Source organism: Helicoverpa zea, chromosome 22 (genome assembly GCF_022581195.2).
Source record: "Helicoverpa zea isolate HzStark_Cry1AcR chromosome 22, ilHelZeax1.1, whole genome shotgun sequence".
NCBI lineage: Eukaryota > Metazoa > Arthropoda > Insecta > Lepidoptera > Noctuidae > Helicoverpa > Helicoverpa zea.
In genome coordinates, this window is record NC_061473.1 from 4,419,509 (window position 1) to 4,438,891 (window position 19,383).

The 19,383-nt window shown below is 38.3% G+C and overlaps 1 protein-coding gene across 2 annotated transcripts; it reads right to left on the reverse strand.

The window, feature by feature from the left end:
• Positions 1–238: 238 nt before the first annotated feature.
• LOC124641513 (ornithine decarboxylase 1-like) lies at positions 239–15,135 on the reverse strand. 2 transcript variants are annotated; one of them, XM_047179606.1, is made up of 12 exons: positions 14,946–15,135; positions 9,987–10,153; positions 9,355–9,542; positions 8,828–9,008; positions 7,934–8,051; positions 7,101–7,232; positions 6,410–6,533; positions 5,750–5,926; positions 5,067–5,198; positions 3,808–3,927; positions 2,750–2,958; positions 239–2,267 (listed from the first exon to the last, which is right to left on the reverse strand). In XM_047179606.1, exons 3-12 carry the CDS (start codon positions 9,358–9,360, stop codon positions 2,099–2,101), a joined length of 1,368 nt encoding a protein of 455 aa, XP_047035562.1. In that variant the 5' UTR covers positions 9,361–9,542; positions 9,987–10,153; positions 14,946–15,135; the 3' UTR covers positions 239–2,098. The 2 variants fall into 2 exon arrangements, with proteins under 2 accessions (XP_047035562.1, XP_047035563.1); XM_047179607.1 differs by lacking the exon at positions 14,946–15,135 and adding an exon at positions 11,073–11,113.
• Positions 15,136–19,383: the final 4,248 nt, after the last annotated feature.

The window sequence follows — 19,383 nt, forward strand, 5'->3', positions numbered from 1 at the left end:
TTTCCTTATGTGCACTCTATGTACTCCCCTATGTATTTCCTTATGTACTGCCCTATGTATTTCCTTATGTACACTCTATCTACTGCTCTATGTATTTCCTTATGTACACTCGATGAACTCCCCATGTATTTCCTTATGCACACTATGAACATAATATTATTAAGTAATGCATCCTTTTTACTTGATGATGGTTGCATTGCAGGTTTCAGGAACTTAAGGAAAGTAAATAAAAGAACCGTTCACATTCCACAAAAGTTTATTTAAAAAGCCATTGCCACAAATATTTTGCGAAACTCATCCTATGAGATGAAACAACTTTGAAAAATTCACAAATCCATTACACATGTCGGTAACTGAAGTACATTTCTAGCGAAAAATTTTACGCCTACGAGTAAACGCAACAAAAAAACACCGTGATTTGTAAATACATACACCTTAGGCAGTTTGCGTTAACAAATAAATATTAGTAAGCAAAAAACAATAAACGATCAACAAATCCCCGTCGAAGCGACAGCACATTATTTTAGAATCACATAAATATTTTACTTTTAACGATCACATCGCTACACAAAAACATTTAATTAAATACGTTAATTTATACAAAAAAATATTTTTAAAAAACTGACCCCAAATTTTGAATTTAATGAGAGATTAAAATAGTTACTGAAATGCAAAGATTTTCTACTTTTACTATACTCCAGCGAGAGTTTTGACACACACACACTCTATAATTAATAGAAGTTATGAGTCACGTATTCAGAGTTCCAAGGTATCAAGGCAACGCAACTTATGAAGTGACGAAAGATGAACCTTAGTGCAAAGACGTAAAAGTTATATTTGTCTACCTTCCATAGAAACGGAATCGAGAAAAGTCACAGTTTATTCGACGTTGGAACCTCTGAATCGCACAAACCTGTAAGAGTGATAACCCAATGAATCTGAATAGACAGCTATGAGAAATTCAACCAATAGAATTACTTTATTTTCCCAGTTTATTTCTCTTAGCTCCGCCCAATTCAATGGATTATCACCTTTATTATAACGAGGCCGCAACATTGAGCTAATGTAATATATAACAAAACTATTCGAAACGTCTCAGTTTATCACATAAAATAACAATGTTATGTATAATTGAATACATAGATGTATTTGCGTGACTACTTACTAAACACGTTTTGTTATACCTCCTCTACACTATTGGGACAGTTACCTGACGAAGTACATGAGAAAGTTTAACGAAATAAGGTGTCCTTCCACTTTCTTTTCATCACGATATTACTTTATTTTATCTTTGGTAAACTTCGCAAGTAGTGTAGAGGAGGCAATAAATACAATTTCAAAATAATAAAATTCAAAATACATACATGTATTTAATTTAAAGGGTGAATTGCACCATTTAACTATAACGATAACCGAACCATAACCAGCCGTGAAATTGTCGCTCATTGGTTAAATCGGTGACTTAACAACTGAAAATGGTTCGGTTATCGTTATAGTTAAATGTTGCAACTTACCATAAATGTGTTTAGTAAGTAAATATGCGATGTGGTAACCTGCACATATGAACAAGACGTTATAAATAAAAACAATAGAACAATATATAGGGCGACATTATATGTTACCGGCTTCGTACGACTGGCATCGTGAAATTTGCTAGTGGTGATATCAATCTTGACGTCGGATCTGATATTGGCGACGTCACATCAAGTGGTAACGTCGTATTAGCCAGTGATGAAGTTATAACAGCTAGTGGTGACGACATGTTAGCCAGTGGAGACGACAATTTTGAGGTCAGATCTGATATTGGCGACGTCATATCTAGTGGTAACGTCGTATTAGCCAGTGATGAAGGCGACGACAATTTTGAGGTCACATCTGATAATTTTGACGTCAGATCTGATAGTGATGACGTCAGTTCTGATACTGGTGACGTTATATCAGCTGGTGGTGACGACACGTTAACCAAAGCAGGCTTCAATTTTGCTGTCAGACTAGAAACTGGCCACGTCAAACTGGATATTGTAGACGTTAGATCTGATAGTGGTGACGTAATATATGCTGGTTTGTTGAGTGTGTGTGTGTAGGGCGCGTGCGGGCGTCACTTGAGAGCGCACTCCACGAACACGGCGCGCGCCGGCGGCGGCAGCGGCGACGCCTCGGCGTGCGGGCCGGCCGGCGCTGTCGGGCCGGGCGGGCCTGAGGCGGCTCCCGAGCGGGTGGCCGCGAACTGAGAGGCGGTTAGTGGACGCAACTCTTTTAGGATGGAACTGTAATAGATAAAGTGTATTTTAATATTTTGTTGTACATCAAAACACTAATATTACTAGACCATTATGTCTTGAAAGTTTTTATGTCACAGCAAAATTACCTAAATGCAGCATACGGCTCGAACATCACACATCACACATCACACATCAACATACACACATACATGTTTGAGCTGTTCTTAAAATTGAGTAACGTTTCAGCATTTAGCCGAAAGCACCTGCATTTTTTAGATCCAGTGTAAGATTTTTATTTGTCACGCTTTCATATAACAACTACCAAACCGATCAAGACAAAATTTCACATACATATAACTGAACATCCAGTGTCAATTTTAGGATATTTTATCCAGATAAAATGGTGAAAAGGGGGCGTTTTGGGGTCTTTTGTTTTTGACGTTTGAGAAGTGCTTATTTATAAGCCTAATTAGAATTAACGTTTTTGAGTCTTTAGTCAAAACTTTCTAGAACAAATTCAAACTTACGCAAGCCTAGCATCAACAACGGGCCGCACAGTGGGCACCGGGAAGCCGTTGAAGGCCGAAGCCACAGGCAGGGTGTAGGCTCCCATGTCGCGGAAGACCAGCCAGTCTCCGATGGCGAGGGTCGGGAGACGCACGTTGGGGAGCACGCAGTCGAGGCCGTCGCAGGTCGGACCCCATACTGAGCATTCGGAAAGAGGGGTGCCGTTGTCCTGGGGAAAAAATGTATATTGTTAATTGGTGTTATGACAAAAGTCGTGGTGGCCTAGTGGGAAGTCGTGGTGGCCTAGTGGGCAAAGAACCAACCTCTCGAGTATGAGGGCGCGGATTCGATTCCAGGTCAGGCAAGTACCAATGCAACTTTTCTAAGTTTGTATGTACTTTCTAAGTTTATCTTAGACACCAAACTGTGTTTCGGATGGCACGTTAAACTGTAGGTCCCGGCTGTCATTGAACATCCTTGGCAGTCGTTACAGGTGAGTAAGTCTGACGCCAGTCTAACCAAGGGGTATCGGGTTGCCCAGGTAACTGGGTTGAGGAGGTCAGATAGGGCAGTCGCTCCTTGTAAAGCACTGATACTCAGCTACATCCGGTTAGACTGGAAGCCGACCCCAACATAGTTGGGAAAAAGGCTCGGAGGATGGATATGGTGTTATGACAAATAGTTATTATAAAGAAAAGTTTAAATTAGTATATTTAGCGGCCTAAAAAGATTTTCTTTGTACATGTCGTCACTGAAGAACGTGGTTAGATGAAATACTAGGCGCCATTTTTTTAAGGCACAAGTTTGTAAAATTAGGTATTTACTGAAAAAAATGATCAAAATGACAAGAAGGCCGAAGCGAAGCGAGCGCTTATTTCTTTAGTTTGAGAGCAGAATAAAAAATCAAAAACAGAAAAGGGCAAACATTTAGAAGGCACAATTTTTTTAAAGGATTCTGGGATTGAAAAGCGAACACAAATATAAATACTGGAAGTCTGGTATAAAACTAAACAGACCGGCTGTACCCGCTCCAAGTGAGAATGACCGAGTGAGTGAGTGTATATATGAGTGTACATACATTGAGTGTCTCTGCCTTCACGTGCTGGTGGTCGTAGAGCACGCAGTTGAAGGAGCCGTACACGCCGTCGTTGATGAAGTACATTGTGTGCGTCTCGCCTCCGTTCTCAATAGACGCAATCTGACGTAAATAATAAATATTTAATAAATGGTATTACTACAAAAAAGTTACAAAGGCGTTCGTCACGTTTTCAACTCAGCTCAGTAGTTTTGGAGTACAAACAAACACTTACACATTACAAGCACATTAGCTTCACTAGCATTGTATAACTTTCTCAGGGATTGTACTGTAAGAAGAATATTGCAAACATATGCTTATTTGAAAAGAGTGTCTATCGAGTTTTTTGCCGGTTTTTCTCCATGAGACCCACTCCTTGGAATCGTACAACTAGCTTAACGTTTCGAAAGTGCTTTGAGTGGTCTATTTGAAATATATACCATGACTTTTTAGTCGTCTTACAACGGCAGCCCACTTCATGTATCCAATGACTAGTAAACGTTGATATAAAAAAATATATATTTATGAGATTTGAATAAATTAAAAATAAAAATTAATTCATTATTATGATGCATGACGGAGATTATAAGAACACCCTGTTGTGAGCGCTGCCCGAATCTTGTATCAATGGAGCGCGGCGCGTTGGGAAGGTACCTACTTTCTACCGTTTGATACGTAAACTTTTTTTTCAGTATTTTTCTTTGCACCTATTATCTTAATTAAGTAAGGCTATAAAATTAATAATCGTGTCTAGTGGTATTTTATGTCGGATAGATTGAGTGGACCACCTTTGTAAGACGACTAAAAAGTCACGGTGTATACATAAACTTGAGTTTGAAACAAAAAATATTTCCTCTTTATTATGTTACTAGCTGTTCCCCGCGGTTTCACCCGCGTTCCGAGTGAGATTTTTTCCTTAAATAAAAAGTATCCCATATTCATTCTTGTACCACCAAGAATGTGTACAAAGTTTCATGATGATCGGTTAAGTAGTTTTAGCGTGAAAACGTAGCAAACAAGCGGACTTTCGCATTTATAATATAACTAATCGTTTTACCGCGGTTTCACCCGCGTCCCGTGGAAGCTGCTGCCCGCACCGGGATAAATTATAGCCTATGTTACTCGCAGATAATATAGCTTTCTAATGGTGAAAGAATATTTAAAATCAGTCCAGTAGTTTTTGAGTTTATCCATTACAACCCAACAAACAAAGTTTCCCTCTTTATAATATTAGCATAGATATTAGTTGGATTAGGGATTACCTCTCGTTTAGCGTGTACCATGGCGGCGAGCGTGTAGGCGGCGGCGGCGAAGTACCTCCCCGGCTCGGCGATCACTCGCACCGAGCCTATCGGGAAGTGCTCTTCTAAAGCTGCGTTTATCACTTCCGCTACCTGAGTGAGAAGAAATAACTTTAATTAGAGTAATCTTATCGTAACATAAAAATGAATTGCAATTTGTTAGACTAAAACTCGAGAATGGCTGCACCGATTTGGCTTTTTTTAGTTTTAAAATGTTTGAAGATCGCGGGATCAGCTACTTAAATAATACAGACAATTTGACTCAATACTTAATTTTTTCTAAGCATTCCATGTAGTTCTTTATAAGCATACAAAACGACAGGGAGGGGTAGAGTAGCCATAGAAAGGCTAGAATGAAGAAAGTTGGAGGAGGCCTTTGCCACATGGAAAATGGACAAAGACTTTACAAAAAATAATGTTATGCAAGTGGTAGTGGTGTCTACTAAAAGTCTAGAAACCATATGGAGGGTCGATATTGTTAACTTTCTCTTTGTCACCAATGTGAAATGTGATCATCTGCCCAGCATTTTGTCAACTATGTTGTGGTCAGTATCAGAGTACCAGTGATCATGGCATGCTTATCCGACCTCTGCCGCGCCCGTACACCGCTGTCTCTGACTGACTGCCCCACTGAGTGCACTGACCTCTTGGATGTCGTCGTGGCGTCCGCCGGGGAAGCCGCCGCCGATGTCGAGCAGCTGCATGCGCACGTGGCCGGCGTCGCGGCCGGTGCGGAACAACGCCCGCGCCAGTGATATGCCGCGACCGTATACTGCGGTTTCTGATGCACCGCTGCCCACGTGGAATGATACGCCTACCACCTGGGGATGACAGTTCATTAGAGAAAGAAAGTACGAAAAAAAAGATGGGAAAAATAAAATGGTATAAAAACCATGAGAAAATAAGTATATGTTCCATTTGAGATGTTTTACTTGATATTTGATAATCTTACCTATGTTATTTTGTCTGCTTATGTAGCAGACAAAATAACATAGGTTTCATTTACTCTGGAACTGTTTTAGTTAGTTTCAACCCTTAGCTGTATTTTTTTTTTCTATAGCATTGAGTACCTACTATTTAACACTATATACTATCTTTGTATGAAACACTTCGCAATTATACAATTTTTGTTTATATATATTTTACTGCATTTCTAGGAGGAAATGCACTTTTGCTCAAAATTTTATTTAAATTAAATTTCTAGGACGAAAAAATCGCAAAGACCATACCATTTTTCCTCCTGAAAAGTTATGTATTCTTTTAACATTTACGAGGTTTCTTTAGGCCTCAAATAAATGACTTACGTCAAGTCCGAGCACGGCGGCCAGCTTGAGCAGGCGCGGCGCCTCGGTGACGGGGTCGCAGCCGAACTTGATGCCCAGCGGGCACTGCGCCGCCGCCGCGTCGCAGCGGATGCGGATCACTAGCCTGGGGAATATAATGGATTTATTCATATTTACAGTAAAATGCAATTTTACTTATGTCCTAATATTATTAGTGCGAGAGTAACTTTATCTGCTTATTGCGCCTAAAACGACTTAACCAATTTTTATAAATTTGGTACACAGATGGTACCTGAGAAAAGACATTACTTTTTGTGGGTGTGGGAATTGATTCCACTAGGAAGTGGGTGAATCAAAATCAAAATCTTTTTATTTCACATAGGCCTTTGCAGGCACCTATGAAACGCCACATTAATCCGTGGGGAACAGCTAGTAAGTAATAAAATACTAGGGTACAAGCCTTGATTGCCTAGTTACTAGTAAACTTTGCCGCTCTCAGGCTCTCAAAGAAAGCCATTTTGATGCCTCACGCGTGCGCACGAATGATTTATTCATATCACTGCAGGCAAGCAGCCTGCCACAGTAAGAGGGCAATAAAGAGAGAGGAGAAGGGAGTCAGGGGGAGAAAGAGATCATATAATAGGAATAGGAGAAAACTGATGTTATTTTCTGTCAACAGAAATTCTACTAACATATACGATGATGTACTTACTGTGCATGCGGCATGAACTGTTTGATCTTCATGAGCTCGGTCTCGGAGTCGAAGGTCATGACGTCGACTCCCATGGCCGACGCGTAGCGGATATGCGACGCCATCTTGGCGGGGTTCGCGAATATTATGCGTCTGTAATTAATGCAATGGTTAGCTTTCATCGTCATCATCTTCAGAGCCTTTTCCCAACTCTCTTGGGGTTGGTTTCCAGCCATGTTCCAGCTATGTTGGGGTTAACTTTATGGTAGCAATATTTATGTAAAGAGAAATTGTATCTAATAGAAAAAGTAGGCAAATGTACAATATATGGAAACTATGTATTTCCTGGTGTGATCTATTCCAAACTGTCCATTTTAAGGCTAAATTAAGCAACAGTGACCCTCATCCTCATCCTCCGAGCCTTTTCCCAATCATGTTGGGGTCGGCTTCCAGTCTAACCGGATTCAGCTGAGTACCAGTGCTTTACAAGAAGTGACTGCCTATCTGACCTCCTCAACCCAGTAACCCGGGCAACAGTGCCCCTATGGCATAGAATCAGATAATAATTTCAAACCGTTGCACATTTTCTGACTTTTAAATATGAATGTAGGTATGGTAAAAACAACAGAGCTGGCAACGCATATGTACATGTACATTTAGATACTCTATTTCTATAAAGCTTTTAGTCAACCGCTACCTTACTTTGACGCTCACTAAGCATCTATTTCAGATTCACACCATCAAAAATCTGAGAAAGTCATCAGATTGTTCTCAACACCACCAAAAAGGTGTTCAAAAACACATACTATTGATAACCTCATTTTAGTCGAAGTCCGTAAAAAGCCAGTACTTACTCGGGAGCGACTCCGATGGAGGTGACGAGCTCGATCTCGACCTTGGAGGCGCAGTCGAAGCCCGCGCCCAGAGCCGCCAGAGTGCTCACCAGGAGCTTGTCGTCGTTGCATTTCACCGCTAAGGAATAAACAATTAATCATTACTATAGGAAATATTATAAAGAGGAAACATTCCTCCATTTGTTGTAACAGCTAAAAAATAGTGAATATGAAAACAAAAATACTTTTAGGATGCTACACGATCGCCTTCTAACACACGCTATTTTCTATCCAGGCAAGGGAATTATATTCCTCAGGACTCTGGTGAAAGGACCGGGAATTACTAGTAAAATAGAGTAAGCTAATGCTAAAAGGAGGTTCTTTTTCTCTTTGCCCCCAGGCTGCAAAACTACTGAACCGATTGAAAAATCCTTTCACTGTTGTGTAGCTAGGCTATCCCAAAATAGCAAAGGCTATATTTTTTTTGGCATTTCTCTGAGGGATCGCATCAGAAATGAGGTAATCCGTCAGAGAACCAAAGTCATCCGAGAACCATAGCCCACCGAATCAGCAAGCTGAAGTGGCAGTGGGCTGGCCATATTAGCCGAAGAACCGATAACCGTTGGGGTAAACGAGTTCTAGAGTGGAGACCACGCCTCGGCAATCGTAGTGTAGGACGTCCTCAGACACGGTGGAGTGATGACTTGCGCAAGACGGCTGGCAGGAGCTGGATGCGAGCAGCCGAAAATCGATCTCAGTGGCGTGCACTTGGAGAGGCCTATGTCCAGCAGTGGACTGCTATAGGCTGATGATGATGATGATATTTTTTTTTGGGTAACTACGAGAAAAAGTTCCCAAGAAACAGGGGTGGAACCGCGAGAAACATCTAGTACATGAAAAGTACCCAAAACTCACCATAGAACGGCTCAACGCGCGGCATTAGCTCCTTCCAGCGACGGTACCGCGCCACCACTTCTCCCAAATCCATGATGTAGAAGGGATCCTCCTGCGTGCCCGAGTCCACGATCTCTCGGATCAGACCGGTTGGGGACCACGGCCCATCCATCACGGTGATAAGCTGTTCTTCTTCCACGACCTTCAAATCAAATTCAGAAAATAGAAGCGAATAGGTAGATATATGTGCATAAAAAATGCTAACTATGAATGTAGATGGATGGAGAGGAAGACCTAAGATGGATGAATTGCCTGAAAGTTGACATGAATAGGAAGGGAGTGAGTGTCAGTATGACGAGTGACAGGGGAAATTGGAAGCGGAAGACATATTGCGCCGACCCCAAATAAGATTGGGAACAGGGCAGGAGAACGAAGACGACATGATAAAACAAGAAAACAAAAGAACAAGATAGGAGAAAAATATGTATGCGTGACAAGCACGCGAAATGGCCCTCTTTAAATATATGCAGCGAGGTTATGATACATACCTTCATGTTGGCTGGGATTTTGAGCCTTTAGCAGTTGTGTTAAGGTTGACTTTGGAGCCGACTTAGCCCCGGCAGCGCCGGAGCGTGGGGTCGGCTATGCTGCGCTTGCCTGTCCGGGCCGGAGGGGTCGGTGTCAGGTGTTCGAGCCGGGTTGTGGTGGCCCACTAGCGCTAGTCCACAAGTGTCAGCTGTAAGAAAGTACTAAGTTATTGGTATGTCCTCAATGAAATCCTTAACGGATTTGGGAACTTAGTCATCCATGCAGTAAGGTTTACATAGGTATAAGGTATGTAAAGAACATTGTGAAGGTACATATGGCGTAATTTAAACTACCCCCTGCTTACGATTAAAATCGAACATATCAAAATTGAATTATTCAACACAAAATTCAAAGGATACGATACGGTCTGTTAAAATACACATAATTTACTCTGGTTGACTTGCACTTTTATAACCATCTCCTGGAGAAGACCTCTTCTATATAAAACATCTTTTACTTCGGAACAGATTTTTTTGTAACAAACAAATTAACAACTAACTTTAATATTAGGTAACTTGAAAACAGCAGCTTTTTTTAAAGCCAGCTTTAAAACAAAAAATACCAGGCGCACACAACAGTACAGGATACTCACGTAATGTCTAGATGGCGTCAGCGGGCCCTCGCTCGCAGCCAGGGCGGGTCGACGTTGAGAGCGCGGCGCCAGCAGCGTGGCGCGGGGCGGGGTCGAGCGGCCTCGTGCGGCCTGCTAGGCCTCACACGCCCGGCACTGGTAGACGCGCCGGACTCACCCGGTGCTCCCTGGGAACAAGATATGATCATCAGATATAGGCCTCTCATCTATTTGAAAACTAAGAGTCATGGATAAAATTATGGTCCGTTCGTTTAGTCTTGTGGTGGGGCCTCTTTTGTTAAGAGGTCCTTACTTCAAAATAAAGCCTTTTAAATACATTGGGGCCTGAAAATATGACAACATCAAAGTAAGCTGAAAAACAGCACTTTTCTAACGTCAAAATTACAAGAGACAGCGTCCAAAAACGCCCACCCTTCACACCTCTTTCTGTGCTATTATTGGGATGAACTGGCGCAAACTCCCCAGCAACACAGTTCTTAGTAGGAATATAACACAATCGCATAACACCTTGTATGCTACATTAAACGAGACCTTGTGTTCCTTGAAAGAAGATTCTCAAACGTATACTAAGTACATCAAGTACTTAGAGAGTTACTCGTGGTACCACTTTCAGGACCATGAAGCTCTTATGTTAATTGAATGAAATAGCATGAAAATTCTGATACCGTAAATTAAATTCTATTACCAACCAAAGGCTTTTGAGCACCGTATGTCGTTTATAATTATTTTATTTAATTACAATCAGCCTCATTCTGTATATGTATTTAATTTCAATTTAGTTTTCCGCGGCGAATTAAATACATATTAATTTTCTCATACAACTTAATTCATTAGGAAAATTCGACATTGCAGAATGCAAACTAAAATGAAATTGTGTTCTTAAAAAGTGCCGAAAATAACGATAAATTAATAACGAAACGAACGATAAAAATAATTGTATCAAACACAGGGCAACAATATCACATTCTAATCGATTTTATTACTTACACAGACCGTTCCGATTACCGATTACGTAAACCATTCGATAAAACATTTACAATAGAGTTTAAATATGAAAAAAAATAACACTTTTTAAATCCGCTTTACCTTTTATCAAGCTGTTAGACTATCGAAGACGAGCCTTGAACTAAGTTTGTCGATAAACTTTTCAATACTGATATAGAGAGATAAGGCAGCTGACGACAGATTTATCGGATCAATTAAATTAAGTGCGATGACACAATCTGAATGAAATAAAGCAGGTTTATACACAACCAAACTCCGATACGATCTTCTTTTGACGGAACTCAAAAGGACACTATGCCAATTTGTTAAACTGAAGTGTTTAGACAAACTAATTTGCAAACGAATGCATTTCAATTGATTGAAAGAAGAAGATACTATTGTTATGCCTTTAGAATTTGCAATAAAGATCTGATATCAATTGCAAACAATACGGAAGAGTAAATAAACACAAAACAATAATAACAAATGACATTTGAACTTGATCCGCTTCATAGATTTTCAATGGCAATAATAATGTTTTCAGCTAATACGACCTTGTTGATAAGTTACATGCCATTAAGAGTATACCATATCGAGGGTTGCCAACTATGTATTTCTCATACAGGCATTTTAACCGACTTCTCAAACAGGGGGAGGTTCTCTGTTTGGTTATTTGTAGCAAGGTAAATACATTTCTTTTAGCACCTGAATAAGTTATGTAATTTAGATGGCTTTAGCATCCAGGTTACTGTGACCATTTAATAGTGCAACTTTATATATTTGATTGTTAGAGTATATTTGCAAACTTAAGTTGTCAGCATGCTCTCATTACTCAGCAAACATTTTGGCAAATATAATATAGAAAAATGCATAAGAAAATGTATGTATGTACACTATCTATCTTCATAACTGCATGGTGGCTCTGCGTGGCAACCCTAAATTTGCAGCCACATAATATGATATGCTTATTATAGTGTGAGACAGTCATTTGCAACTGTTACCGGATTCAACAGAAACTAATGCATATTTGATTGGTTTTTGTTTTGTAACCCATATCCCTCCTATTCTATTTTCTGTTTTATCTAAATATTTGATGTACAATTATTAAATTTTGTAGTTTTCAATTTATAAGTACATAGCTAGGTAGGTGAGTCTTTTAAGTAATGACAACACACGCAGACGGATAGGTAGTAAGATTACAAGATAGTTCCTGTAATGATTATCATTATCTAATGCGTGTAATAATGACTATCAATCATCGAATAATTATTTATAGAATGTATTGTAAAATATTTATCGCTACTCAATCTTATCTTCGGCTTAACGTCAACAATCATTCAACGTCTTAATTGTATTTCCGAAATAATTATTTTGATTATGATCTTTCAAAACCCAGGCGGTTACTATACAGTGTATCTTAATCTATACAATAAAATATAGTAAGGTATAGGAAATCATGTAGGTATACTTTTATCAGCAAATCAATAAATTAGACATTATCAAAGCGGAAAAATTGTATTCCTTATTTTTCGCTTCTGTCATGACAACAACTTGGCAGACAGAAGTCAGAGTCTGACAACGAGACTTTCCAAGGTGGGTAACGGGAGTTGAGGTCAGATAGGCAGACGCTCCACTGGGATTCAGTTGCATCCAGCTGGACACTGGAAGGACCCAACACAGTTAAGAAAAAGACTAGGCAGGCGTAGTGGTGTCCGAACTTTTGTAAGTTTATAATTTTGAAGTTTCTAGCAAAAGTCCATAAAACAATAGTATCTTAGCTCAGTCAGTGTTTTTGTGCACTATGTATGGATCTATTTCCTATGCCTCGAGGCTTTTACGGGAAACCATTTTGAGTGTCCCGATACAAATTGGTTACTAGGATCCACTAAATAATTTAATAAAAATCTCGTATCAAAACAAGTTGTCCTAAATTCGAGCTCACGTTGTTTTCGTTCGTTCATCAAACATCAAAGTCCGTTGATAAATTACGAACTAAATTACTGGACCCCTTGCATGAGATTGTGGCGTGCGCGCATTCCTTGTAGAAACGTGAGGACATTAATATCATATCAAAATAGAATTTACAAAAAAAAAACAATTTTTATATTCAATAGACCGTATTATGCTTTGTGACTGGCTTTAAAAATTCAGAGTTACAGTTTATTTATTCTATATCTGCACAATGCTTAAAATTCCCAAGACAAATGGTTTTGGTTAGGTAAGTAAGGGTGGTAGAGTGGTGTCACAAAAATCGGACTTTGTATGGCTATATTTACAGAAAAAGAAAGTGTTAAACAGGTGTACATAACTTTTACCCTTAAGTAGTTACAATAGTCTTTAAATCATCACGAAGGACTTTTTTTATAAAGGAATATCGACTTTGATTGCCCATGCCTATGTCGGGTACAGTATAATTATTCTGCACTCAACTTAGGTACAATTTGATTTACATCCAAATTCATACCAATATGTTTTCAATTGAATCTGTTTATCGATAAACTAACCAATTAGGACATGTAAGTGCCTATTTCTTGTTGCTGCCGACATATTATTCTTAAGGATTTTACGACTGTAGTAGAGAGAAACTGAATCCGCTTTCAGCGACTGAGGTATCCTAAAGATTGTTCAAGCTAGATCTTGAAAAGCATTCATATTCAAGACAGAAATTCAAAGCGAATAAGACCTTATCCATTTTTTTCTCATCATCATCTAACAATCAGGGGTTGATTTCCCTAACCATTTATCTGATGACGTGCTTACTAGAGATCGGAATTTGATATTAATCGTATTGGGCTAATGTCATCTTTAACAAGCAAATAGAGATGGATAGATTATTAAAACCCACAGTGAGAAGGCTCTTATAATAATATCGGCTGTTCCAATTACGGTATGGAGGTCAGATATATACGATTCTGTGTAACACAATTGATGTTGAGAAGTATCCTGTTACTATGGAAATTGATCCGAACCTTTTTGGGTTTGGGCAGTAGGTCAGATTACTCAGATGCCATCGATCTAATGTAAATACATAATATTAGTAGATTCAGAAATAATGTACTTAAAGGGGTATTAACAATAGTGATTTTGATCCAACTAAATCCTGCTGTTCCCGAGTTCTTTCCAAAACTTTGCCAATTTAAAATTTAGCGGTTTTGCGGTAATTTAAGTAAATTATTAATATTTTAGCAAAAATGAACTTATTCAATCAGAATTTTAAATCCAGTTACAAGTCAAGGAAGTTCATCACAATCCAATAAATTTGCAATCATTCGTCAACGAGGCTCCATTTCACGAGAACCGTATCGTGACAGACATATCAAGAGTGACGTCACACGGCGCCATGTTGAATCAGCGCGTGCGCAAGGTCAATGTTATGTGGTAAAAGATAATTCCATTACGCAAGCATAGTGTGCGAATATTTTTTTTCCGCTATTAAAATTATGAATTAGGAATTGTTGTGCGGTTTTGTTGGAAACTTAGGTAAAGTATGATAAGCATTCTTCATACTAATATATTATTATTTAAAAAATATATAAAGGTATCAATTAAATCAATTTCATTTTAATTTAGTATGGCGCTATGTCTGGCTATTAAACTTTAATCAAATTGGTCTATACGAGAAATAAAATAAATGTTGAATAGAAATAAATTAGACAAACCTGAAACCTGAAACCTGAATAATGTGTAAAAATCGCCATTTTGTAAAAAAAATAATGAGCTGATTACTTTGAAATAGGTTATCAAGTTGTGGTCGTTAATTGGTAATTTAAAATAAAAGAACTACAAATAAAAATATTTTTGCTAGTACTTTCTAGACCAATACATATACATATGTATAGGGCGGAATTAAAAATATTGCTAAGATATTTCGAGCATTTATTTAGGGTTTAGACTTAACAATCTTGCCCCATCAGCTTTAGACTTAATATTTTAAGGTACGGGTAATTAATATCAATTAAAACAACTAAAACTCACCCGTAATAGCGTAATTCTCAAAGCTTTCTTTTCACTTGAAAGCAACAACCTGAGGTTGTTGCTCAAACAACGAAACTATAAAACGCAAAGAAGAAACACGTTGCAAGAGCAACAAGCGTTGAAAACTTTTCGATTTTCCGAACGAAACAGCGACTGTCACAGAAGCGCGATGGCGGCAAACTGATAAAAAATGGCGGACGAGCGGGTATTTATGTACAGCGTTATCAGGATTCGTGGGATGGCCCAGTTATCACGATTCTACTACAGCCTGATGTAATTGTAAAACCTCGTCCACACTGCTGCAAACCGCTTTGATGACGATGTAACCACGAGCGTGATATGTGATTCCTGCCAGCTGTAAAACTATTTGTTTGTTTTGGACAAATTACGCCGTATTAACTCGCTCAAATCTTGAGGAAATCGTCTACGCGATAATTGTATTAAATGAGTTCAATGCTTTTTGTTATAAGTTTATTGCGTCTGGAAAATGGCCTTCCAAACTTTTACCTACCTACTGCGGAAGAACTAACAGAATACCAACATTAGGTAGTCTTATAAAAACAAAAACACAGATAACATGATACGCAAAAGCACTTCACTGATTGTTTGGCAACAATATCACATAAAATTCTCAGTACCTTTAGTTATCTATTGAGTTGGAATAACATGTAAACTAATAAATACAATTGGTACAATAAAATAATTAGCCAAACTTCACTAAGCACGTACTTAAAGGTCCACTTAATATAATTAGTCTAGGCACTAGGCTAAATCCCCAATAGAGGATTATGATGTCACTAGAACTTCGAAATGCCAAAAACCATGAATCTGTATGGTAGTAAAATAACATATCGCAAGTTATGTGTTATAGATTAACTTACATAATGTCTAAAGTCACCATGTTTCGAGAAATCAAAAAAAAAACTTCACTGTTTACAATGGCGACTGACTTAATTGCTGAATAAAACACATATAAGTGCACTTCTATCCAGGAACAAAACAACGCACAAAATAGATTTTATATAGTTTACATCTGGACCAAAACTAAAAAAAATACACACATAATTTGCAAACACTTTCAAAGACGCTTCAATTTACACAGGAAACTACCCCCTCGCAGAGATGCAACGGTACTGAGTAAAGCGTCCGTCACCTGTAGCTTCTAAATGTCAAAGGTCACCGAGGTCTGGATGCAGTGCAACGCTGGTTTGACCCTGACCCAGCCACGATCGATCTGCGCGATGTCCCACTAGCGAGTCCTTCAATAATGTATTACGTAGTTATCTATCTAGAATATTTGTGACGCAATATCTTCCTGTAGGATGCAGGTTATGCGTATGAAAAAGCTGGTGCCAAAACAATAATAATGTCGGGACAATGTCGGGACACCTTTTCACACACGGTCGGTTAGCCCCATGGTAAGTTATTAATTAACTTGTGTTATGGGTGCTAACACAACTGATAAACTACATATAGCTACATATATACATATTTATAAATACATATTGTAACACCCAGACCACGGCCAACAAGCATGCTCATCACACAAATGTCGACCGAACCGGGAATCGAACCCGGGACCTCAGGTCCGGCAGTCCGGCATGGTGACCATTGCGCCATCGAGGTCGTCAAAAATCCTAATTTTCCCTTTTCGCGCACCCTGTTGACATTATTGTAAAATCTTCCTTTTAAAAATATGTTTCAGTTTCAGCAAATGCTCATTAGCATAACCAGCTTCTTTCTACATCAATTTTCTACCACCTTGAAGAAAATGATCATGTCTTACAGATCTGTAACACTGTAACACTATTATTGTACGCTAAAACAACATTACAGTACAATTTCAAACTCGCATTTCATGGTATATTTTAGATACTTTTCCAAAAATTTACGCACTTGCACTCTACGCGCCAGACTACGCAATTCTATTAGCTCCAAAATTCAACTAGTGTCCAATTCTGTATGAAGGCCTCTCCCAAATTACGAAGAGTCATAATTTCAGCTTTCCACGAAATGCATCCCAATTTAAGTATGTAATATCAGTCTATTTGGAAACTCCCACGCATAGGTCAGTGCAAACAGTCTAAATAATCAACAATTGCAATTCCGTGCTCGATAACCTATGACATTTTAATGTTTATGATTGTCCAAGGGGGCGCGGCAGCGCGTGACCAATAGAAAATAATGCCGCTTAGCTATTTATGATCTATTTACTTTTATGAGATATTTATTTACACACGTTTATTAATATTGCGCTTTTATGGTATTATAATTGCTCTATTTTCTGCTTATAATACGTTATTGATTTTTTATTAATTTGAAGGCATAAATTATATTGACGATGTGTTTCTCAAGTCATAGCCAGTCGAGGCAATAATGTTTCTATACGTTAAACGGAATTTTTAAGTTTTTTTCTTTCCAAATGTATCTTTGGACATTAATGAGAAAAAAATACAAACATCCGAATTAAGACCCTCCGAACCGAAGTCGGTTAAAAAGTAAAGGGTTCATCGTGGAGGAACCCTGAAGTCAGAAATCGTCAATCCGCCTTGAAAAAGCCTCCTCCGGATGAGCCTGAACTTTGCAGAGGAACAATAAAAAGTCTGATGATGTTGTTAAACATTAAACAGCAAAATATTATTAGTAAACACGCGATTACTTAGAACTGTGTTATACTCTCGTAACACGTGACAATTGTTAGAAACACTGATATCACAGATTTTCCTACAGCTCATGTTTTGTTTCTTACTTCGATAAGAATTTCAATAAACGTGAATTGCTAATCCACTTATTTACTGTAGTATGAAGCAGTAAAATTTTGCTTATGCACAATCAGACGCAAGGAATATTTTATATCACCTTTAAAGTGTTAGGTGTAACAAGTCAGAAGCCAGTAAGTCTCGACAACCAGTCCTACCAAGGGAAATGGGATTCTCTGGGTAACTGGGTTCACCAAAAACACTTGGTACTCAGCTGCATCCGGTTAGACTGGATGCCGACCCCAACATAGTTGGATAGTTGGCTCGGGAGATAATAATGATTTTATACTTTCTAGCATTGAAAACATTCCAATTTATATTGATTAGTTAGGTCGTTTATTCGCGGAAAATTCGCCCAAAAAGTATTAAAACAATCACCAGCATTACTGTCACAAAATGCTATCAATGATTCAAAAGCCATAGTCATCAGTTCGAAAGCAAACTCTCACAATAGCCATCGATTCATTAGCAAGTCATAAAATGTTGTCAAATTGCCAGATAGGTAGGTAGGGTGGTAATCTAAGACTCACTCGGTTTAATTATGCCAGCACGTGTACTGCAGAATTTCTGGAGAATCGGTGCCAATTTTTCCAGGAAGGCCATTTGGAGAAGAAGAAATATAAAAGCCCAACATCTTTCTAGCAGGTTCAAGTTTAAAATGCACAGTTGCCAATAAGTACCTCTCAGATCAATTCAAGGAAAATAGAAAATATTGAGATATACAGTACCAGACTATCTTTTTGACTATTGGACTGTCTCTTATAATTCAATGATGTACATATGTACAGCAAGGACTGAGCTATAGACAGGATTAAAGAGGACATCTTTATTTGTGCCTTTACGGCAGGGGCTAATTTTTTAAAGAAGTCATTTAATGACTACACGACATCTAAGAACCTTAAGCTTATTTACCTAAATGCATGTAGATAATCACAATTCACTTAAGAAAACAGACAGAATTCTCTAGAAGTAGACAAATAAATCATTTAATAATTTTATTAGCATACAGTAAAATGATTTGCAGTCGTTTATTGCCCTCGTCTATGTTAACAGAGATATATCAAATAAGATCACGTTGCTGGTTAGATATGGGTGGCAGATAGTATAATTGTGTGCTAAATCATAAAAAGATGATATCTTTCTTATCTTTATGACAAAAGTGAGCACGCTATCTGATGCAATTAAAGCGGGATGTGATTTGCGGAGCTGATACTTAAGTTTTATTGGTTTTGATAGCCTAGCCTAGCTGTCGCTAGAACATGTAAATTAAAAGTGTCGTCCGTCCGCTAGCTGTAAGAACGGGACACACTATTGAGTTTCAGGTTGAAATTAGGCATCCAGGTTTAGTTGTATACAGAAGAATGCATATGTGAATCCAAAATGATTTTTCTTTAATTTGATGCGATCAGCTAACTGATGCAACTCTTCATCAAGTCAAAATTCTAGCATACTATACTTTTAATATCATAAAGAAAAAATCCTACTCCACTATTTGTTTACTTTATCTAGCACAAGCTCATTATATTAGATTTTATATTTCTTTAATGATATTCTTATTTACGAAGCAACGATAAATCTTCTTGGAACACGAGCCACAAACATGTCCTGTATGTATGTACATACACTATCTACAAAACAATCATAAAAACAAAATCCCAGTTATATGATAACGAAGTTTC